A 23,683-nucleotide genomic window follows, 5' to 3' on the forward strand; every position below is an offset into this window, starting at 1 on the left:
ATGGAAGGCCCTTTTAGACCGCGTTTGGTTTTTCGGGGAGCTCTCCACGGACGCCCCATATTTACAATTGGTGGCTTCGTGCCCTAGCAGGAAGTTAGCACGGATGCTTTTCCCCGCCTCTCGTTCTATCGCCGCTGGCACTCGGAAATCGCTCCGGCAACCCGTCTAATGATGGATGCGCCTTCGAGACATCACGGTGCTTACATTTGAGAAATGTCCAATTGGGGAGCGACGCCAAGAGGGCAAACGGCCACTTCGTCGATGCGGCCTTCCGTCGGTGCTCCACGCCACGCCCCGCTCAGTGCGGTGGGAAAAGGCCTTCACGTGTCACGTTATATTCTTCACGGGTGTATTTCATAGCACTGATGATTATTTTGATCAATAGAAGCAGGGAAGTTATCGACTTCTGCAACAAGTGGAGGTGGCTGGAAAGTTATCAATACTCACACACTAATTAAAGGTCACGCTACAGGTGAAGGAACTACTTTCTCTCTCATCAAAGAAGTTTGCTGTATGAGGAAACTTCGTTTGTCGCCAAACTTTTTATTGATTTATTCTTTTTGCCTCAAGAAGAGGCTGAGGCGAGAGACCCGAAGACTGCGCATCACCACGGCAACCAGTCAAGAAGCCATTCAAAGTTTGCCCTGGACTCACAACGACAGACACACAATCAGCTCAGCTCCAAATGTCTGCAAGTGCGAGTGTGACTCTGTGTGTGACATTCCCGTCACTTCTTTGACGCTTGAGCACTCAAAACAAATGGAAAGATGTCCGGAGCCGAGATCTGAGCTGACGAGAAACAGAAAGAGGCGGAGAGAGAGAGAGAGAGAGAGATGTTGCTGTTTGGCACTTGTAATAAGAATATTTTGAAAATTATTAAGAATGACCTGAGATGAAAAAACGTTTTTTTTTTTTTTTTTTTTTGGTTTTTTTGCGCGTGAAGCAATGCGCAGTTTAGCGTCATACTGTCAATTGAAGTAATGAGGAAAAAGCGCCTATTTGTCCTTCCGGTATCCTCAGACAAAAAGTGGACACGGCGAATCTCGGTTGGGCGGCACTCGCCGCATCAAGCGTCCTCGTTTGGCATCCATTTTCTTGACCACTGGGTGGCGCTGTTTAGTATCCCCCCCCCCCCCTCCACGCAGAGACCTCGATTGCGTCATGACAAGCACTTCCGGGTCACACAGTCCCAGTCACGCGACTTCGGCGTCGATTTTATTTCTGAGCTCATTTTTGTTTTCGTTGACACTTCGGCTGGGTGTCAATGTGTAAACTCGTCGTTTGGTGGGACCTCCCGTGAACAAAACTTGACGGAGAATGTGGAGGGTCAAGGGACTCGTTTTGAGAGGTAAAGCCGGCCGACGTTAACGGCACCGTCCGAGGGAAATTCCCAATTGACCTCCATGTTATTGATGCGATGTACATGTTGGCCTCTTGTTTATGTTGCTTCCCGCAAGCTCACTGAAGTCTCTTCTGACGTCTTCCGGCAAATGTTTAGCCCTCCATTAATTACATAAAATTTAGTGTTTGTGTTGTTGCTGTCGTACATGACATCCTTGATCTAAATTATGAACTTGTTCGACGTCATCTATGGCGTTTTTGTCCGAAGTGTATCGTTGATTAAAACAAAAAAAAAATGCTTGAATTTCATTGCAGCAACGTGCCTAGTTGTGCTTGTCCTTTCATTTTTATAATCTTAAGTTATGTCAGACACACTACCATGTACGGTTTTCTAAACAATACCCGTGCTGCAAATCCTTAAAGTTGATTAATTCCGGCGTTCATTTAATTCGGATCTACTCCAGTGTAAGTTCACATCATCTTGCTCAGTTCCAATTATGAATGTGATGTCAGCTGTTGGAAACCTCAGTCAAAGTCACCCCACAAACGAATATTAATTTTCCTTTTCTGGTGCTGAGATTTCGGAACATGCAATGTACCGGACGCGAGAAACGATTTTCCTATTAAATCTCTCACAACTTCCCGAATGTTTCACCGGCAAAGCGGAAACCTTTTTTCCCCGCTGTGCTCGTGATTGATTGTTGTTTGTGTTTGGGGTTTTTTTTTTTTTTTTTGGTCCTTGCAGTGCTGCACCGATGCCACAGCAGCACCCCGCTGCGTCTTCCCCAAAACCACCACGTGGAAGACGAGGTCATCACCACCTCCAGTGTCCTCTCCACCTCCAGAAACTCCTCAGACAGCAGGTAGTTACGTGGCCACGTTGGGCCCGAACGCGTTCGCTTTTGGTTCAGCGTGCAGATTAAAACCATGCTCGGTTTAATCATGATTGTGCGAAGGTTGTTTGATCCGCCGGGTAATATTATGGTCAATCGACACAGCAAAATCTTTTTCGTGAGAGATGTTTTTCATGAATATTTCCACGCTTTTGCACGTTTCACCTTAATTAACAATATCTTTGCCCTGATGACAAAAGTGATGTAGAGGCGGAAGCTGCTCCTTCTGTTTTGAGCGTTTTACGTTGCAGAGCGCACGTTTGCTTCTGTAACGTTTTGTTTTGTGACGGCTGTCAGCTCCCACAAGGACGAGGACGATGGCCAGAGCAGGAAGAAGCAGAAGGCCTTTTACTTCGCTTCCAGCGAGCGGACTCGCTACACGGGCCTCGACGCCGTGGGATGGGTACGTCGGATTTTGGATCAGAACCTCTCGGTGTAGTAGCCGTAAAATACGCCTCCTGTTCTTATTGTGTTCTCATGAAGGCCTTTGTAATTTGTGATGCAAATGGAAAAGATATTTTGATTACTCAGACATCCCAATGGAGTTTGATTCATCGCTGAAATGTAGAAACCAGCTTTGATTTGCTTCATTCGTCATTTGTAGCACGTGTAGTAATCCGTCTTCACTAATGAAAATGCCAAATGTCCGTGCAAAGGGTGCCACGGCGGTGCTGTTCATGCAGATCTGCCGCAGGATTCACTCCAGTTTCTCTTCACTCTTCGAGCCCGGTCCGACTGCGGGGGTCCGGACCCCTCAGCCGAGCGCTTTGCAGAAGTGTGCTTCCCGCCTCCTGCTGGATATCCGTGAGCACGACAACTTTTTAAACGCCCCCCCCCCCCCCTCCCCCCCCTTTCCGAACGCCTCGTGACTCATCTTCTTTTGTCGTCGTCGTTCCTCAGTGTTGAGCAATGATACGGTCCTGAGAGGACGGAGCGTGTTGTGTCTGCACAATCAGTCCTTGAGCAGCGGCGGTGGCGGCGGTGGTGGAAGTGATGTCGCCTCAAACAGCGGCGAACGCAACTTCGTGACGACCAACGCATCCGTCTCAGACTGTGAGGGGGCGCTGGGCCAGGATTCATCTTTCCGAGGTGCATCCACTACTCCATAAAGTCGCGTATTTTCCGCACTATAAGGCGCACCTTCATCGAATGGCATCAAATTTTAAAACTTTTTTCATATATCGGGCGCGCCGCATTATAAGGCTACAGTAAAGGCTGGGGTTACATTACGCATCCATTAGATGGCGCTGCGCTAAAGGGAATGTCAATCAAACTTTATTAATAGATTACAAACCAGCGTTCTGACATCTCTGTTCACTCTCAAAATGAGTAAACAGTTTTCCTGATGTAAAGTCAGTGATGTAGTAGTAGTATCAGAGTCAGAGGCCCCGTAGCTCAGTGGTTAGCGCACTGATTTGGTAAACCAGGGGTTGTGGGTTCGTATCCCGCTGGGGCCTCCGCTTCCTGAGAAAGGTTGCGTCAGGAAGGGCATCCGGCGTAAAAATTGTGCCAAACATATACGTGCGTTCATCTCAGATGACACGCTGTGGCGACCCCGAAAGGGACAAGCCGAAAGAAACACAGTAGTAGTAGTAGTATTATCTGAGTCATTTTGGGGTCTTAACACAAACATCCATTCATTTTCTTCATCGCTTATCCTCACGAGGGTCGCGGGGAGTGCTGCAGCCTATCCCAGGTGTCATCGGGCAGGAGGCGGGGCGCACCCTGAACTGATCGCAGGGCACATGGAAAACAAATAGCCGCACTCACAATCACACCTAGGGGCAATTTAGAGTGTCCAATTAATGTCGCATGTTTTTGGGATGTGGGAGGAAACCGGAGTGAAAACCCAGTCAAACTCCACACAGGCCGGTCCGGGATTGAACCCAACGCTTTACCAGCTGAGCCACCGTGCCACACTTTACACAAACACACAAATGGAAATGAAATGTCATACATCCCAGCATGCACCGCGCGCTACTTCTTCTACAGGGGAAAATGGAGTCGGCGGCTGCTTACCGAGACCAGTTGCGGCCCAGTATTGATCCATACAGAAGGCGCACTCTCGGTTTTGGGGAAAATTAAAGGCTTTTAGGTGTGCCTTACAGTGCGGAAAATACAGTACGTGAATCTGTCTTGTGTTATTTGGTCAAAAGGTTGGCACTGTCTAATTTTGAAAAAAAAAATAAAATAAAAGTAGTACCTTTTTTTTTTTTTTTTTTTTTTTGCTTCGTAATGTCAAACGTTACAAAGTATTGCATTACATTGGAATGAACGTGAATCTTTTTCAGAACCTCTTGATCCATACAGAAGGCGCACTCTCGGTTTTGGGGAAAATTAAAGGCTTTTAGGTGTGCCTTACGGTGCGGAAAATACAGTACTTGAATCTGTCTTGTGTTATTTGGTCAAAAGGTTGGCACTGTCTAATTTTGAAAAAAAAAAATAAATAAATAAAAGTAGTACCTTTTTTTTTTTTTTATTGCTTCGTATTGTCAAACGTTACAAAGTATTGCATTACATTGGAATGAACGTGAATCTTTTTCAGAACCTCTTGCTACTTTTTCCCATTTGCCTTCCGCTCCATGCACAGTACACATGAAAAATGATGGTAGACAAAGCTTTGGCCCGAGCACAAAGATAGCAAAAAGTTTTGGAAGTTAGGTTCCAAAACCAAACGGGGAAAATTCAGATGATGCAGAGAACTATCATCTCTCATCACACAAATGAGTTTAAGAGTTGTCTCTAGCTGCAAACATCCCTGAATTGTGGTCATCTGAACTTTTTTTTTTTGTTTTCTCAGCTACAGATGACTCATCATTGACTTCTTCATCCTGGTCAGAAGGGAAAGTGGACGCTGAAACGGACCACGCTCGTGACACGGTTCACAATGTACGTATTTAATTTTTTTTGCCTTTGTATGTGCGTCCCTGACTGAATGAGATTGTTTTGCTTTCAGTGTCCGTCGGTCGGGAAGGAGAAACTGGCAGAACCAACGCAGAACTTGGAAAAAGTTTCCCACAGCAGCGTCCCAGTCATTCTGAACATGATCGGTATTATAGAACTACATTTTCGAATTGTGCCTCACTGAGCCAGTTTTCTTTCAGTCGCAATGTATTTTTGTATTTTGACAGAAAATTCCCCCACGGTAGTTTTTGGCACTGCGTTTTGTTGCATTTGTCCCGTCTCACTTGCCGCCGCAGGCCTCCGACGAGCCGAGATCGGCGACAACGAGGAAGCTTTCTCGTGTTTCCTGGCCGCGGCTCAGCGGGGCTACGGCAAGGCTCTGTTTAACGTTGGCGTCTGTTACGAGAAGGGCAGAGGCGTCGCCGAGGATCGGGCGAAGGTGAGACGCCGCCTGCGCTTCCACCATTCGAGTCTTTCCCGGCTGACTTCGCGCAAAAAGGCAGATTTGATATACAAACGGTGCATCAACGTGTCGACTGGCGATGATATGCATCTATTCTTTGTCCTCTGCATAAAATGACAAATATTACTACAGTTAGGGTTAGTCGTTCGTAGTAGCTGTACTGCCAAAATGTGTCAATTCTTTAATTCTTGGTTGTCCTTCTTTTTGCTACATGAAGGCGTCCCATTACTATTGGCGGGCAGCAATGGCAGGTCACCAGCAGGCTCAGTACCGGTGCGCAAAGCTTCTCCTGACCAGCAGAGGGCACCAAAGTGAGGAAGACCTGAAGACGGCCATCAGCCTGCTAGAGAAGGCTGCAGCAGCCGGTCTGACAAAGGTGACGAACCTCACCGCATCTTTTTCTTTTTCGTGTGTCCCGTATTGTGACGCCTCCCCCCGCGCGCCCCCCTCTCCATGCTCCCGTTCAGGCTCAGTTATGCCTGGCGTCGGTGTACTCCCGAGAGCCGTCGAGAGACAGCAGCAAGTCTCTGCGCTACCTGCAGGTGGCGGCACAGAACAACGTGAGTGCCCTTCTTGATAGTTACAGTCGGAATAATAACAACGTTGGAGGGATTTTGCGTTGGTAGCAAAATGGGTGGGAATCGAGACAATCAATATTTACATATTTTGTAGGACTCGTAGCCATTTTGTGCAGAGCATCTTTTTTCAGGAGCTCTTAACAACTTTAGGGACAGAGACCAAGTGAAGAACTGCATGTGATTGTGTGCCGCCCCCCCAAAAAATGATAGTGTATATAGTCATACTTTAAATATATATGTATGATCGCTTCCTCTTATTGCAGTATCCATAAAAATCAATACTCTCTGATTTGATATCAAACAAAAATCCTCCGAATGCGCAAGGGCGGTGGGGTGTACGTTGACTTATCTGGGTCCCGTACGAATACCAAGTTGCAAGCGATCTCGAGATGTTTGTGGTTTCAGCTTTTTAAGAGTCACTGAGCGGACCGAAAACTTAATGCAAAGCAGCGAGTGGCTGTACTGTATTTGGACAAAGTGACATAGTTGTGAACATAAACTTTTTTTTTTTTTTATATATACTTGGTAAACTATTTGAAAAGTTGGGGAAAGTGTTCAGGCCATTTGTAAATGCTTGGATTTTTACTTTTGTCTGTGTTTGAGTGTGAATTGTGTTTTGTTTTATTTTTAGACCCATTTTTTTCCTCTTTAATGTTTCTTCTGGTGTTATTGAACAAATATTTTGGCACCCAAAGTACAGATACGCGAGTGCCTTGACTTCCTCGTTCAGTGTCCACATTCGTTTGTCAAAACAACATATCTCAGATTGTCTTTCCTGAATAAAAATATATCAATATTCCGTTCCAGCACAGTGTAACACGCCAACAAAAATAAGTTTGTTAAACATTAAGAATACAGCGTTTTTCATTATAAAAGCATACAGTAAAAATGAAAAGAATTAAACAGATTGTGCGTCGTGATTGATTGGGCGTTGTGCTACTCCTTCTGGGATGGCCAGTAAAATTAATGTCTACAGATGTGCTACGTGTACATTTTATGACGTAACAGAAGAAGACTGTCGGAGCTTAACTCCAATAATGTTCGTTGTCTTATTGCAGAGGATAAAGAATATATGCATGCGTCCTTGTAAGCAGTATCTGCATGTATTGCATGTTGTTGAATTCTAAATTGTTTCAAGGTTTTTAATTTCAGGTTTATAATTACTGCAATATCGATGCTTGTTCCGTTACCTCGACGACGGTCTGGCAGCATTAAGCGAGCGGACAAAGTGAATTCGATTTGATTTGTTGAAGTACACGTGTAATTCTTTTGGTTCGTGGGACTGTTCCCTACCTGTCAAATGCTTTTTGGTGCCTCGTAATCTCGAGCCAGTCACTTGTAGGCACCGCTGACTGTAGATTCGTTCTGAAAAAATAAAATATACGTTTCTTTTTTTTTTTTTTTTTTTTTTATTAATTCATTCATTTTCATATAGCGTAAATATGTAAGTAACCTCGGAAATGGACGACGACAGTGCTTTTGAATATCTTGCCTGTGTTTAGGATCCCACCGCTCTGCTGCTGTTGGCTCAGTGCTACGAGAGCGGCTTCGGGGTCCGGCAGAACCTGACGACGGCGCTCGGACTGTACACACGAGCCGCTCGGGCGGGCGACGAGCGGCCTCGGCTGTCGCTGACGCCTCCCGGCCGGACAGGCGGTGAGCCAAAGCGCATCCCGAGTGTCGCGCGAGTAAGCGACTGACTCGCGTGCATTTCTTGCAGTCTTGCGCTCCATCCGTTCTTCCCCGTGTTTCTCCGCGGCCGACCGGAACCCGCCGCGGCCGCCGCCGGCCTCTCTGCCCGACCTTGTGGGCGCTGACGTCGACCTTCCCTTCCTCCCTCGCTCCTGGAGCACCGGGAGCGTGGCCGCGACCTCGGGGATCACCTCCGCCCCTCGCGACCTTCGCCCCCTAAGCTTGGAGGGCAGATCCTGCCAGTGGATTGTTGGGGTTGGATAACTTGCGGTGCCGGAACTGCACAAACGGCCGTGTTGACTGTTGGGATGCGTTACTGTAAGGTTTGAGACATTTGGGCAATTTTTCCAAGTTGAGAATTTGATTAATCAGTCGATCGAAGCCTTTGTCCCCCCCCCCCCCCCCCCGGGCAGAAGACAATTCAATTAATTCAAGACAATCCAATTTATACATAGAAAAAGGCCGTTTTCATGAAAAGAACATCGTCCGGTTACAAATGGAAATCTCGGCTCCGTCCACACTGATGCGAGAGCACTAAAGAAATACTGATCAAATGTACAAACCGCAAGCACAGCAAGATAACAGTGAGGAAGGTCAACAAAGTCAAGATGCAGCGTGGTGCAGGATTTGGAATTTGGGAGCATGAACTCGAAAGGCTCTTATGAGGGAATTTAAATAGAAGCAATGAATGTGTGACGTCCTCACGTGGGACAAGGAAAGTTCTTTTCCATTCTTGGAGACGTCTGCTTATGACGAGAAAAAAAAAAGTTGTTTGAATATGATACTGTCCGTCCATGACCTGAGCCAGCCGCTTATCCTCACAAGGGTCGAGGGAGTGCCGGAGGGAGCCTATATCCCAGCTGGCAGGAAGCACATAAGGACAAGCAACCATTTGCACTTCACGGGCAATTCAGAATGTTCGGTTCACGCTTGTTTTGGGGATCTGAAAGGAAAGAGAAGTGCCTGGAGAAAAGCCACGCAGGCACGCGGCTGGGTTTGAATCCCGGTCCTCAGAACTGTGAGGCAAATGCTCTGACCAGTGAGCACACCCATTCCCCTCCCTGTAGAAATTTCCCGAGAATGTTCTTCCCATCTGCAACCATTTATTGCAGAAATTAGAATATCTCCTCCGTGGCGGAATGCGCGCAGCTGTTTGTTCCAAAAACAACAAATCCGGTATTTGCTATTCATATTTTCCAATTAAAGTGAAGGCCGTCTTCTGCATAGATTCCGAGTCGACTTGGTGACGCGAATCCACTCAAGTTGAAACGGGCGTTGGTGGAAGAGCTTTTCGTCTGAATCCAAAAGGTTTCTTCGGTTCTCCTTTTTGACATCTGTGGTGTGCATTTCGCGAGAGGCTTGTTGCCGATCGTGGCCGCAGGTGAACGGCCGTCCTGCGTGCCGACCGGCCGTTCGCATTTGCGCTCTGTAAAAACAAAAATTGACGATTTTTGTTTTCGCCCGGGTGGATCATCGTGTGAGTAATATTCATATTTGTGTGCTTGTTTGAAATACATTATATAGAGAGTGTATTATTCTGGAGTGGAGACAATATTTCTCCCACATTTTACAGAAATTTTCACAGCATTACATGTAATGGCATGCATCCAGAAATATATTCGTTTATGAACAAGAAGGCATTATACAATTACTGTACTAGTGTGCACATGTACAATAAAATGACCGAAATAAAACAACTGTGCTTGGTCTCAAGATTCAAATAAGTGCACTTTTTCGCTCTTCTGCATTGGTGGTTGTTAGTCATACTGCACGTGTACTTGTGGAAGAGTAAAATAGCTCATTTGCAAGAATTTTGAACTGGAGAAAAAAAGTGAATCACTTTTGAGTACTTTTAAATATTAACTTTAATTATTATTGTTATGTCTTGTATGGGCATCAAGTAAGTTGTCAGCTTCAATAAAAAAAAAAAACCTAATTAACAAGGTCAAATTTATTGCAGTAAAATAGACACAAGATGACATTTCAATTAAAAGTGACAAGTGAGCCCTAGCGGAAGGATGAAAGAGCCACTTGCAGCCCCGGAGCCCCAGTTTGCAGAGCGGTGACGGATGTGATGCGCAGGTGTTCCTAATGATGTGGCCCCAAGTCTTGACTCGCCCCTACCGGAAATTGTTGCTCAATTATCGGAGCAAATCCTGCGGAAATGGAAACGTAGGCGTCCCCAATTCTTCCGGTTGTGACGTAAGACCCGGATGACGTTAGACTTGATTACCTGCCTCTCCGGCTGTGCCGTGGCGTCTGCCCCCCCCCCCCTCCTCATCGTTCTCGGTCTGCTGTGATTGGTCGCCCCCCCCCCCTTTTTTTTTTTTTTTTTTTTGCTGGGCCAAGGAGCTCCACAGCGCCGCTCTCGCCCCCCCCCCCCCCCCCCCCCCCGCCCCCCCCCCCGGAACGTCGTGGCGCAGACGGAAAGCTCCGCAACCTCGGTCCACCCACCCATCCGAGCGGGGATCCGCGATCTGGAAGCTGGAGACTCGTGATCGGATGCGGATTGGGGCGGGCACCGGCTCTTGGAGCTCACTCGTGCCGCGTCTGTCGTGGGAGCGGAAGACGCCAAAAGTCCGCACCCCCCCCCCCCCCCCACACGGTCGAGGCTGAGCTGAGAGGTGAGGACTGAGTAAATAAGGCGGGTTGATGGATGCACCGGACGGAGGAAGAGCGACTGAGTCCGTGCGTTCGGATCCCGACATCAGTGCGTCCTCCTCGCTTTGTTTGGATCGGAACAGATGACGAGATTTCGCATTCTTGCCGGTTTTGTTTCCGTCCGCCGTTGACGATGAGAGTTTATGTCGCCGAGGATTCATTTCGGGCGGCGTGAGGCGAGGGGACAGAAAACACTCCACCCATGACATCATCCCTGACTTACTTTCCCCAAGTTGATTTTTATTTTTTTTTTGGGGGGCCCGTCATCTGTTGCATTTGCAACATGTGAAGGAAAAGCCTTCTGCGCGTTCCCCAAAAGACGTTCAAATGCGTTTTCCCACGTAAACAGGCAAGTAAGAGTGATGCTCAGATCGGAAGAAATGCTCATTTGGCTCATTCCACTTATTGGACGACATTTATTTGACATTTCTTTCCGTATATTCAAGAAAGTGGAAAACAACATAACTGATGAGCCGTCCTATAATTTGATTAGCTCAGCTCATCCGTCAGTGGTATACTTTCTATGAAACATTTCAGATATGTAACTGCGGATGGCAGAGATGCTCTGTCGCCTGAGAAACAAAAAAACATAGCTATAAAGAAATCCTTTTCATTTCAAGAAAATTACATTTTTTTTTTTTTATGGACTGAAACATACAAGACGGGAATCTCCGTCCGGCCGTTGTCGAAGCTGCTGAGTCATGTCACTCACTTTTATTATTTTTTTTTTAATCTTCTTCTAGTTGACTAAAGGGCAGCACGGTGGATCCGCTGGTAAAGCATTGGCTTCACAGTTCTGAGGTCCCGGGTTCGATCCCGGACCTGCCTTAGTGGAGTTAGCATCTTCTCCCCGTACCTGTGTGGGTTTTCTCCGGGTGGGCACTCCGGTTTCCTCCCACATCCCAAAAACACGCAACATTAACTGGACGCACTAAATTGCCCCGAGGTGTGATTGAGAGCGCGGCCGTTTGTCTCTATGCGCCCTGCGATTGGCTGGCGACCAGTTCAGGGTGTAAATCCCGCCGACAGCTGCGATAGGCTCCACCACTCCGCGCAACCCTCGTTAGGATAGGCGGCAAAGAAAATGGATGGCTGGATGGATGGTTGCCTAAAAAGGTTTTCGTGAAATGCTTGCGTATACGTCGAGAGACACAACTTTGAGCATAATTGACGTTGTTTTCACTTTGTCTGTCACCAAATTAACAAGTATAAATCAAACCAGAATCCAACTTATTTGAGGCTATATTTCATTTGCAAGCCAGCAAGTGGGTGGGGCGCGATTATCAAACGCAATTTTATTTCAAACGATCCCTTTTAGTACGGCAAAAGTTACAATCAGTCTCTTGTTGCTTCACGAAATCTGTACCGTATTATCTGAAGTTTCACTCGCTTGCTGCAAAAAGACAAAAACTTATGGAAGTAAATATGTGCCGCCGGTGTAACTTTTGAATGTTAATAATTCTTGGCTTGCAATCACGTGATCATCGCCGCCATTACCACAGACAAGCTCGGCGTTGCAGACGACACCACCGTGGCGACATCCACAGATCCATGTGCAAGCGGCGAGCGGCGGATCTTTTCTGACTATTTCAATTCACTGGATGACGTCGCCAAAGCTAGATATGTACAGAAGATCAAACTCTGCGAAGATGTCGATCCGTATCCTCTCCACGACGACGTACTTTCAAAGGATCTGAAAGACTTCCCTGACACTAGAAATGCACGTTTACACGGGAAAATCGCGTCCCAACGTCTCCGTTTCCGCGATTTCCACATCCGTAGACGCCACAAAAAATCTGGCATGATGACGACGGACGGCTGACTGGTTGTCTGCGACAGTGGCGGTCAAGTCCCCGGATGAACGAGCGTGACGTCACGCGCAAGCCGGCCATTCAAGCGGCTACAATTCGCTGTCTAAAATTCGCCGTCTGCGCCGCCAGGCAGGGTTACTTCAGGTCAGAACCGAACAGCCAGCCAATCGCAGTGACGCTTTCTTAGTATGTGACGTCACGTGACGAAGAAAGCGTCACTGCGATTGGCTGGCTGTTCGGTTCTGACCTGAAGTAACCCTGCCTGGCGGCGCAGACGTCGAATTTCAGACGGCGAATTACAGCCGGTTAAATTGTCATCATTGAAAAGTTCCACCGAAACACAACAATTGAAAATGTCATCGCTTTACATTTCAAATTCAAATCCCGGCGTCACACGTTTACTTCCGTAGAAACTGTTTTGAACGCACGTCCAATGAAATCCCTCCGAGTTGAAATTGTTTTCGGTCGAGTGAGTCATCAGCACGGTGTTGCGTTTGCGGCGCAAAGGAAAAGGAGCCGCCGAACGGCGCTTTTGTGGTGGTACTTGTTGCTTTCTTGTTGCCTGCACGCGTGACCTCCCCATCCCTCCCCCTCCCCCTCCCACTCCGGCTGTGTCTTTTTCTCTCGGGGGGGGGGGGGGCAGCAGCTGAGCTATCAACTGCCCGTCGTCCAGCAAAGTGCCTCGTCACGCTCTCGGCTTCCTCCCCGCCGTAAGCGTCCTTCCTCCCCCTTCTCCGCTGCACTTTGTTGCACTTGATGAAGGCCGCTTTGTTTCGGGGAAATGGAGAGAGAGAGGAGACCGGCGCGGCGGCGGTCAACGGAGCGTTACAAAATGGCAGCCGTTTACGAATGCGACCGGGCAAGAAATAAAACGGGACCATAGATTAGCGACGATATCTTTTATGATCATTTACATTTAATTGGGGGGGGGGGGGGATAAAAAGTAATGGAACGTGTGTGAGGTGAGAACTGCTGGTGGGCGGACTCCCGAATGATGTCGACCAGGGACCGTGTGTCGGGGGCCCAATGCGACGCCATTGTTTTGTCATTGCTACGGGCCAAGGGCAGGCGTCCGTCGGGACCCGAGGCCGCGTTGCGACCGGTTTGTTGTCACATGAACGAGGGAGGACGGATGAAAGACAAGCGGGTGCCCTCATCCCAGCAGACCCGAGGCTGCGGGTACCTGTCGTGCGTGTAAGTGCGCAGTCAGCGCAAATGGAGTGCAGCCGTCTGCTTCCATGATGATGGGGGGGGGGGGGGGGGGGGACAAAATGCAAGGGTTCGAGATTCTCAGCTACGAACGTCCGGGTTGGTCCGATTCCCACGATCTTGTCTGGCTTTCAAATCTGCTACGCGTTGTGTTTTCCGTGCTTTTTGTTTTTGTTTTTTTCACATGAGCGTCGTGTGAATATTGTCAGCTTTCCTCAGGCGTAACGTCGTCAACAGAGATTTGGTACGCAGCGGTTGCTTGATTTACAAATTTAATCGCGTAATTTAATTTCATTGCATACCAAACAAAAAGCTTCTCAATCCATTCCAGCCTCCCAAAAAAAAAAACAAATAACCCGGTTCGTGTCATTAAGCCCAAAGTTTCTCTGGCGCGTACTGAAGTGTTGCATTCGTGTTTTTGTGTGCCTTTAAGGGGCGTGGCCTAATGACTGACATCTTTAACTGCAGTGATGGGATTAGTTTGGTGCTAGCGTCTGCTCCTTGCGAGTGTTTTCATTTTGTAAATATGTGTTGTCGGTTGACGTGCTCTTTCTTTTTCGTGTTTGTTTTTTGTTTGAATGTCCGTTTTAGCTCGAGGGATGCATTTCTGAAAGCTTTGTCATCGCCCAAAATAAAAAGTCAATAGTCGCTCAAGCGATGGCTCATAACTGGAAAAACACTCGTAAGTCAAGGTACGAGCTCGTCACGCTATCAGAAACTTTACCAGAAACCGACCTATCTTCTGTTATTGCGCCATCTGGTGGCTTTTTGGAGTCAAGGAAACAATTCGAAGTGAGTTGAACAGCTTCATTTAGAGCAAAGTAGTCCTTTGGTGCCATCTACAGGCCCTTTTGTGGCTTTTCGGGGTTGTTTGGCTCTGCGGTGCGGATTCTTCTTTTGCCAAGACTCGAACACTTTGAGGGTCAGCAAGTGTGAGCTGAGCTGCAGCCTCGCGCCGGATTGACGGTCAGTGGGAGCAAATGCAAGAAATGCAAAGCCGGTCGATCGTTGGCGACGCTTTTTAAGCCCGACGACGTCACGTTCAGTCAGCACAACCGTTTCCCGGAAAGGCATCCGACGGACGCCCGCATCCTCGCACTTCGGCACCCGAAAATTCACATCGGCGTGGATTTACCTTTTAGGGTTTTTTTTTTCCTTTCTTTAGGGGGTTTTTTTCCCCCTTTTTTTTGTGGTGATTTATCAATAACTTGGGGGGGGGGGGGGGTTTAATATCTCTATGTATACGTGTGTGTGTGTGTATTTTCTCTCAGTATCTAACTAACCTCTTAATCATTCCAAAGGTACTTTTTAATGCTTAATCCAAGACATTTTGGATGATTTCAACTTTGTGATTCTGTTCCAGGATGACTTTGGCCACGGATACATTGCAATCATGTTCGCAGAGCTCAGTTGTAAGGTTGGGGGTTTGAATCCACTCTCTCGCCAGACGGCCACTATTGCAGCAAGTGATATGAATTTCATGACATTTTTCTGTTTCTTCTCAAGTTAAAAAGAAAGTAAACTAATTCATCAGTGCTCAATGAGCTTCAGCTGGTAAAGCGTCGGCCTCACGGTTCTGAGGTCCCGGGTTGGACACCATCCCCGTGCCTGCGTGGCTTTTCTCCGGGTGGGCACTCCGGTGTCCTCCCGCATCCCAAAAACACGCAACATTAATTGGACACACTCAATTAACCGTAGGTGTGATTGTGAGTGCGACTGTCTGTCTCTATGTGCCCTGCAAATCGCTGGCAACCAGTTCAGGGTGTGCCCCGCCTCCTGCCCGTCGACAGCTTGGGATAGGCTCCGGCGCTCGCCGCCGACCCTGGTGAGGATAAGCGGCAAAAGAAATGGATAGATGGATGGATGAATGAGCTTTAGCAGCCATCCTGTGCACGATGCTGCTTTTCCCGGTCCCGCCGCTCTGCCGAAGTCTGTTGCGGTTTGCTTTGCCGACTGTTCGGCGGCAGATCGTGTCGGAAGTTCTCCTGTGATTGATAAACACGGGCCGGAAAATAATTGGCCTTGCTCGCCCTCTGGCTGGTCGGCGCCGTCCGATCACGCTGCCTCCGCTGAGTTAGGAATATTGCAAAGGATGCCGCTCGCCGCGCACCAGCCGGCGTGAGTCCAACGGTGGGCAGCGCGATCTGAAATCTTGAAATTGTGTTTATGTCCATTAATTTCTTCAGTTCGTAACATTTCTCTTGGACGTCGGCACTAATCTGCGCGGAGCATTCCGAAACACTACGTCCGGCGCAAATGGTCTCGCGAAGATTTGAAATTCACTTCACCGCGTCGGCTAGCTGGCTAACATTTTCACTTGAGTCCAGCTCAAGTTTGTTGTTTTCTTTGCCGACGTTCCTTCTGTGTGATGATTCGTTGGCGTTCGCGTGTCCTCTTCCAACAGGTCACTCTGTGACGCCTTTTTCCATCCGGCCATGATGTCGGTACAAACCCCTCCCCTCTCCCGCTCTGGCTCCACCCCCTCCAACGTGGGCGCGGCCAACCGCGTCGGCCCCTCGGCCGCGCCCCCCACCTCGCTCAGCCTGCGCTCCTCTTACAACCAGCTGCTCGGGCGGGACGTCATCAAGGAGTCGGTCGGCACGGACGGCGCAGGTTCGGCCACCTTGCCCAAGAGCCGTCAGAGGTACGCGATGACCAGCGTGCGCAGCGTGATGGGCATCGGCGATAACTTGTCATCCAAGAATCAGACGGCTAGCAGGGGCAGGGGCCTTCCCACCAAGTCCTCATCCAGTTCCGCCCTCTACTCCTCTTCCTTTTCCTCCTCTTCGGCACTCTCCAACGCGACGAACCCGAAACTGGCCAAGAATGGAGCCAATATGCAGAGACGCGCCGAGAGTCAGCAGCTGGAGCTGAGCAGAGCCAACACCGAGGGCAAAACCCAGGACGACCCCGCCGATAACTCCAACTGGCCCCAGTTGGAGAAGGACAACTCCCAGCTGCCCCCCTTCCGAAGACGGACAAAGAGCTTCTTGGAGTACCACGACAAGGGCTGGGACCTGGGCTGGGGCAACAAGGAGAACGAGGAAGAGACCGAGCGGCTGTCGTTCCCGGAGAAAGAGCAGGCCAGCCCGGTCAAAGAGAGGGAGAGCCAGAAGGAAGACAAAGAAGAAGAAGAAGAAGAGAGGGAGGAGGAACGGGAAGACCAAATCCCAAGTGCAAGACAGCCTCTGTTGCCCGTCGTGGTGGAAGCCCCGCTTTGCTCGTCCTCTTCCTCGTCCTCCAACAGCCCCGAGTGGGTCCCCGAAAACCACCAGGCTGCAGCCCACACCAGAGAGCAGCACAGCACCCAAGTTCAGGGAAGTCCCAGAAGTCCCGCGAAGCCTCCTCGGAGCTCCCAGCCCAGAGTCATCAAGGTGGAACTGCACCCCAACAACGAGAACCAGTTCCTGCAGCAGTACCCGCCGTCCTCCCCGAAGCAGCCGAGGGCCGGCGAGAGGAACGCCCCGACGAGGACCCGGGAAGCGCCCGCCGTGCTCGATCCCCAACCCGGGCGGGGGCTCCCCAAAGTCACTTTAAGGATGGATCTGACTCCTGACACGCCGTCGGAGGACGAAGACTCCAGCTGGACCACTTTGTCCCAGGAGTCGCCTTCTCCGCAGAGTCCACAGGAGACAGGTTGGTCCCTCTCACAATGATTTATTTTAGCTCTTTTGAAGAAGAAAAATTGCAAAATCAGAATTTCTGGCAGTAGTTTGGGAAGTTCCCCGGCCGTGCGTTCCACTAGAATTGAAGAGCGACCTTCGATGAGATGTTCCGTGTTTCAAGCCGTTTCCTCAGCGTCATTCATGCGATATGGTCACAAGTCCTTCCTTGACACACAAAAGGAAGTCCATTTATTTTTGCTCTCGAAATGGAATTACGGCATTTTAGTTCCTGAAGCGTTCCGAAGAGAAATGTTGGATAAATTGTCGCTTTGCGTAGCTAGAAAACCGCGTTAGAAACCATTATTATTATTATTATTAGGAATAAAAGTTGTTCGTGTGCCTCCTGCGACGAGTTGGCTGGGGCCCCAGGTTTACAAAAAGACAGACTAAATTATTGCTTTTTTTTTAGTTTTGATTCACACACTTAAAATGACATGAAAAGGTTTGATCAATCATAATTGCCCCCCTTCGCATACAACGGACTGTTCCAGGGGTCGCCACCGGGGTGCCCACAGGCTGTTTATCACTTTCCTAATTAATGTCAGCGATCATTAAGATGATCAGTATCTTTGCATAAATGATTAGAATTTTGGAGGTGGGGAGGGCGATAATATAATATAATATATCAGAATAACGTATTATTAAAAGTAATGCGTATGCATGAACCAGTACCCCAAAAAAATTGCAAAACGTTGGGTCGCCTGCACAATTCCGGCTTCTTCTTGCATATCCTGAACCCAAACTTGATTCCGGAAAAGAAACTTGTGAGGATATGAAGGAGAGTCATCGCATTAGAGCAAAGAAGAAGAGAAAGCGACGATATTCTCAAATTTGTAGGTGAAGATTAAATATTCAAAATCTTTGTTGCGTCCTTTTCATGCCTTCCCCAATTTGAAGGGTTGTTTTTCAAACGTTACTTTTAGTATATGACGCGGGCCGATAATTCACGGACAGGGGGCCGCAAATGGCCCCCGGGCTGCAGTTTTGGGCACGGTTGCTCGATCGCACTCCCCCCCCCCCCGTTGGCTCTGGTTCTACTCCTCCTTCCCGCCGTCGCGCACAACACAAATGGATCTTTCTGGAAACGTACCGAAAGCCGCACCTCAGGCAACGCTGCAGGAGCCTCGAGGCCACGGCGCGCCGCTTATGTCGCGTTCGCAAAGACGAGTGTGACAAAACAAAAACGTTGAAAAAGCAGGAACGACAATGGCGCGTACGGAGGAGAGAGGTGGAAGAAAAGGAACAGAGGCCATTGCCTTGGCGCCACAGCTTTGGGGGATGAGGAAGGAGTTGCTATGGCGACAGAAGCTTTCACGGTCTCCGTCCTGGGCAGACGAGATTTGCGGATGACGCGCAACCAAATCTTTTGCCTGCGTTTGTACCTTCTCGCTCCATTGGCAGATGTTTGGGGCGAGGCGGACCTGCCCCCGGGCTGGCGGGAGATCTCGGACTCGTCCGAGGTGTATTTCTGGCACGTCCCCACCGGGACCACTCAGTACCACCGGCCCGTTGCCTCCGGCGGGGCGGAAAGCAAACCGCAACGAGAGACCCGCGACTCGCTAAAGCCGCCCGACGAGGTGAGGCTACCACGTTCGCGTTCCAAATCGTCCTTCTCCATTCAAATAAATGGAAATGCCGGCATCTGTTACAAACCCCACCAGGTGGCGGGGAAAAACAGACAATGCACAGCAAGAGTTTCACTTCAGGAATAGTTGTTTTTCACAGAAGATGAAAATGAGTATTTGAACAGCAACTTCTCCCACTTATCGTGGAGGGGTCTGAAATTTTCATTGTAGGTGCAAAATAATGTTTGACCTCTGTAATTGCAAACAAAGGCTACTGTACCAAATATTAACACTGGTTTTCTCAGGTGTCGAAATACTTATTTGCAGCAGTGTCACGCAAATAAATTGTTAAAAATCATAGATGATCTCTCTCACAGTGGACCTACGACGAAAATTTCACACCCCTCCATCATTTCTAAGTGGGAGAACCTGCTACATGGCAGGCTGTTCAAATACTTATTTTCATCTTCTGTACAGTCCACTGAATGTTAGGATATTGTCTGTCTACATGTGTTGTTGCACCACTGCTGTTCAGATGGCCTTTGCTAAAGATAAGCCAGGAAATGTCATTGGGTGACAATAAGAAATTACCCTGCTGAAAATGTAATATGATTTGTTCTTAAAATGATAGAAGTGATTTACATTTGATCCCATTTTGACGAGTTTCCTCGACCTCTGACCTGCGTGCCCCAGCGCCCCAGCAGTCTCATCTCGGACAGCTCGGTGGAGGCGGTCCCCTCCCCAAGCTCGGCCTCCCCCAGCCCCTCCGACGACGTCGCGCTCAACAGCGCCACCTGCACCCTCACCGTGAGCCTTTCCCTTCGCTTTCATCACGTTATTTGCCTCCGTCACAGAATCCTCCACCTTACGTGTGCTTCCGAGTCTAAATTAGACGAAAAGACACACTGCGTATAGTTTTGAATTTGGTATACCTGCGCATCTAATAAGATAGATGGATAGATAGAAATATGTTTTTTGACACTCAAGCCGTATTGAAAATGTGCTGCTGTCCCTGTTTTCAATGCCAAATTAGTTTTGCTTGCTTCGCTTATCTCTAATGTCATCAAATATATTTTGAGACCTGTACATTGATGAAACGGGGGCGAAAATCACTTTGCTCTGTGCACATTCAACAAATTTAAATGTCCCGTGGACCCCCCCCCAAAAAAAAAAAAAAAAAGATGGATTTATTCTCAATTGATTTCGCATTTTGTGTGTGTGTGTGAAGGATCTGAAGGACTATCCGATCTATCCTGACCCCAGCCTGAAGGCCTTCGAAGGGGCCACCCTCCGCTACGCTTCGCTCAAACTCAAGTAAAACTTTCTCAGAATTGTTTTGCGATAACAAAGCCTCATTTCACGTGTTATGATTTATGTAATTCAGTGATTGTCAGTGTGTTGGCTGAAAGAATGACCTCCCAAATTGTGTTCACTTATATTGAACTTTCAAGTTGAATTCAATCTTTAGGAATATGTACTTTGTTTTGAAATGTTATTGAACTTGGCGGCACGGCGGATCAGCTGGAAAGCGTTCGCCTCGCAGTTCTGAGGTCGCGGGTTCAATCCCGGACCCGCCTGTGTGTAGTTTGCATGTTCTCCCCGTCCCCGCCTGCGTGGATTTTCTCCGGGTGAGCTCTCCACGTTCCTCCCAAAAAATCCCCCAAAATTGCAGCATTAATTGGACACTCGAAATTGGCCCCGTCGGTGTGATTGCGAGTGCGGCTGTTTGTCTCGATGTGCCCTGCGATTGGTTGGCGACCAGTTCAGGGTGTAACCCTGCCTCCTGCCCGTTGACAGTTGGGCTAGGCTCCAGCACTCACCGTGACCTTTGTGAGGATAAGCAGAGGAGAGAGAGAAAATGAATGAATGGATGTTATTGAACTTACTGTACGGTATTCCCATTTGGAATCACGTGATCATGAATAACGAATTTATTTCCTCAATTTAAGCACAGTGGAAATGTTCGAGTTGTGCACGCAAAAATGTTCAAGATTCATTTTGGGAATAAAAGCCCCGTGTCGCGTTCAATGAACACAAAGGCCCACTTGCGGCGCTGCAGTATTTTAATGTTGGTCTCGAAGGTTGCAGTTGAAGAGCAGAAGTATTTTCTCGTATTTCTCAGTTTTTAGGTGGTAGTTTGAGTGTCAAACGTTTGTGAAGCGCCGCACTCGGTCCTGAAATGTTTCTCTCGTCCGCAGCCCTGCAGCGCCGCTGGAAACCGTCGACCTCAACAACACTTTCACAGATCCCGACGCTTTGGTAGGTTGGACCACAACAGTTTCCGAAATGAAAATGATGATCTCGATATTGTTTCACAGTTATATTTGGAGTAAGTAATAGAAGATGGAAGAAACTTTAGATAAAGTTGATTTTAGTTTATCTTGGCTCCTTCTCGGTGCTTGTGCAAGTGCTTTTTGGGAATGTTTTTGTTGCCCCCTTGTGGAAGAATATTTTTTTTGCACGATTTGCGCACCATGAATGGAAGGAGGAAGATTATTATAAAAGTGACGTGCAGAGCCAGAAGAAAATGAGAGAGAATTGATCTCTCTCAGAGTGACTTTCAAGTTGTGATTAAGGCGCCAACAGTTGAAGCACTTTTTGTTCCAAAAGAACTCGCCATCTTTTTCCAGAAATCCAAGACATATTTCCGTGTGTTTATTTAGTAAGTAACTGTTGCCCACTCAGGGAACTTCAGCTTTGGACCAAAATATTGTGAATTGAATTCCTACTGCCGACCAAAATGATACACACGGAATGTACAAAATATGTAATAGCAGTTACTCTGTGATTGTCCCCCCCAACATTGTAACACAGACCTAAATCACGCGAACGTTAAGGGAAAGGTTCTAGAATAGTGCTTTTGGAAAAAGGAAAAGTAAAATAAAAGAATCCAATGGCCCGACTCAAGCAAATTGTGGCGTTGTCAGTCGTTTCCGGTGCGGTCGCTGGGCTGGGTGGAGATGTCGGAAGAGGACGTCTGCGAGGGCAGGAGCAGCGTGGCCGTCCACCACTGCATCCGGCAGCTGTCCTACTGCAGGAAGGACATCCGAGACTCCGCTGGCGTCTGGGGAGAGGTCAGTTCCGTTCACAGGGGACTAAAATACAGCAGGGGGGAGTACAAATACCTCGATATCCGACAAAAGTAATTTTGTTTCGCTATTTGTACCTTTAATATTTATTTTTCTGATGATGAAATAGGTTCATTGCAATGTTGCTTCCCCCCAGTTCTCAATAAAGTTTCTTTCTTTCGCCTTGTCCCTTTCGGGGTCGCCACAGCGTGTCATCTCAGATGAACGCACATATATATATATATATGTTTGGCACAATTTTTACGCCGGCCGGATGCCCTTCCTGACGCAACCCTTCTCAGGGAGTGGAGGCCCCAGTGGGATACGAACCCACAAAACGGGGCCTCCTCAATATGAACACAATGAAAGTTCACAAAAGTGTATTTTTTTTTTTTTTTTCCCCATCATCATCCAAATGCCTTTCGTGTATAGTTCACTGTAAAAATTCATTCCCACGTCTGTCCTTTTCTCTCATCGATAGATGGATACAGTACTTTATTCAAAAGAGTGAAAGCGGGGGGTTGTTGGCACGCATCTGTACCATTTTGAGCGCTTTTCCACGAAGGAGCGCAGCGGACCGCTCACGTTGCGTTTGTGCTCCCCAAGGGGAAAGGGATGCTGCTGGTGCTCCGAGGACGGATGCTGACCCTGGTGGACCCCGATGATCAAAGCCTGCTCCACTCTCAGCCCATCGGCAGCATCCGCGTGTGGGGAGTCGGCCACGACCACGACAGGTACTGGAAATGTCTCTTCTTTTTTTTTTTTTGGAGCGCGAGCTCGGCTTTGTGGGAGCTGCTGGCGTGAATTGATGAGATCCGTGCAACTGCTGGAGCGCAAACGTCCCGCGGGGAAGGGAAAGCTCCTGACGTCGTTGCTTTATTTTCAGATCGCATTTTGCACGAAGCGCCTTCACTCAATCATCACCAGTGTTCCGTGTTTTGTTCCACGCGAACGTGCACCGGCTGTCCTCTGGCCGTCAATGCCGTCAGATGGATTTCTAGCAACTATGAATCGAAATTAAGTCCACGTTATTGATTATGTTGTGTATTTATTAGGTACACCTGAGCAGTGTAAGAAGATTCCGTATAAGAGCCAGCATTCGTTTAACCCTTTCCGGGCAGGGGTTGCAAATTTGCAACAGCTTTAATATCATCGAAAATTTTCAATCCAGAGTATCATTCTCTGAAAGAATCATATTTTTATCTCTGCAAAATGTGATTTTGTCCAGAGAGGGTTAACATTATGATGACGGTCTTGGTTGTCTAAGGTTTTACTCATGCCATTTATCAAATATGATCATCAAATATTTGCAGGGTGACTGACCCAAAAAGCATGCATGTAATTGGGCAAAAATGTCACAAGATGGCGGCAAAGGACTTTTTTTTTAAAGTTTGCGTGCTCTCCCGTTGCCTGGATGTGTTTTCTCCGGGTCCTCCGGTTTCCTTTCACATCCCCGAAACATGCGCGCTGGGTTGAATGAAGACTTTAAATTGCCTATAGGTGTAAGTGTGAATGTTTTAGGGGAGATTTGTTTATCGTGTAGGTGCCCTGCGATAGGCTTGTGACCAGTTAAGGGCGTAGCTCGCCTATTGACCAGCTGAGATGGGCTCCAGCTTGCCCGCGACCGGCGTGAGGAGAATCGGTTCAGAAAGTGGACGGATGAACGGACGTGCGGGACTTTTTCCAGTGCAAAAATGTTGACTCGACGGCTGTCCCTTTCCAAGCGTGGCGGCTAAAATTCACTGCGGTGACGATTCGCGTTGCGAACGCCGCTCCTGAGTAAAACTGAGCCCGACGAGACAGAGGTGGCCCCTTATCGGGCTCTTACGTTCC

General features: G+C 48.2%; 2 protein-coding genes across 9 annotated transcripts in view; both read left to right on the plus strand.

Annotated features, from left to right (window-relative positions):
* Window positions 1-1,155: 1,155 nt before the first annotated feature.
* Window positions 1,156-9,588, plus strand: dele1 (DAP3 binding cell death enhancer 1). 3 transcript variants are annotated; one of them, XM_061835665.1, is made up of 12 exons: window positions 1,156-1,348; window positions 2,087-2,204; window positions 2,532-2,637; window positions 2,918-3,038; window positions 3,135-3,323; window positions 5,035-5,123; window positions 5,191-5,284; window positions 5,435-5,577; window positions 5,819-5,977; window positions 6,069-6,161; window positions 7,682-7,835; window positions 7,900-9,588. In XM_061835665.1, the coding sequence occupies exons 1-12, from the start codon at window positions 1,318-1,320 to the stop codon at window positions 8,133-8,135; spliced, it is 1,533 nt and encodes a 510-aa protein (XP_061691649.1). In that variant the 5' UTR covers window positions 1,156-1,317; the 3' UTR covers window positions 8,136-9,588. The 3 variants fall into 3 exon arrangements, with proteins under 3 accessions (XP_061691649.1, XP_061691648.1, XP_061691650.1); XM_061835664.1 differs by having other exon boundaries at window positions 2,891-3,038; window positions 7,900-9,587; XM_061835666.1 differs by lacking the exon at window positions 6,069-6,161 and having other exon boundaries at window positions 2,891-3,038; window positions 7,900-9,587.
* A 692-nt stretch (window positions 9,589-10,280) lies between these two features.
* Window positions 10,281-23,683, plus strand: part of LOC133508491 (amyloid beta precursor protein binding family B member 2) — a 37,540-nt gene continuing 24,137 nt past the window's right edge. Inside the window, exons 1-9 of one of the 6 annotated variants that reach the window (XM_061834624.1) lie at window positions 13,100-13,537; window positions 14,916-14,969; window positions 15,957-17,188; window positions 18,619-18,794; window positions 19,476-19,589; window positions 20,011-20,096; window positions 20,981-21,041; window positions 21,710-21,856; window positions 22,457-22,584. In XM_061834624.1, coding sequence (XP_061690608.1) covers window positions 13,335-13,537; window positions 14,916-14,969; window positions 15,957-17,188; window positions 18,619-18,794; window positions 19,476-19,589; window positions 20,011-20,096; window positions 20,981-21,041; window positions 21,710-21,856; window positions 22,457-22,584 — 2,201 coding nt within the window. In that variant the 5' untranslated portion in view covers window positions 13,100-13,334. The other 5 variants (XM_061834625.1, XM_061834628.1, XM_061834629.1 and 2 more) reach the window with 5 other exon arrangements.

This window comes from Syngnathoides biaculeatus, chromosome 11 (genome assembly GCF_019802595.1).
Source record: "Syngnathoides biaculeatus isolate LvHL_M chromosome 11, ASM1980259v1, whole genome shotgun sequence".
In the NCBI taxonomy this organism is placed as follows: domain Eukaryota; kingdom Metazoa; phylum Chordata; class Actinopteri; order Syngnathiformes; family Syngnathidae; genus Syngnathoides; species Syngnathoides biaculeatus.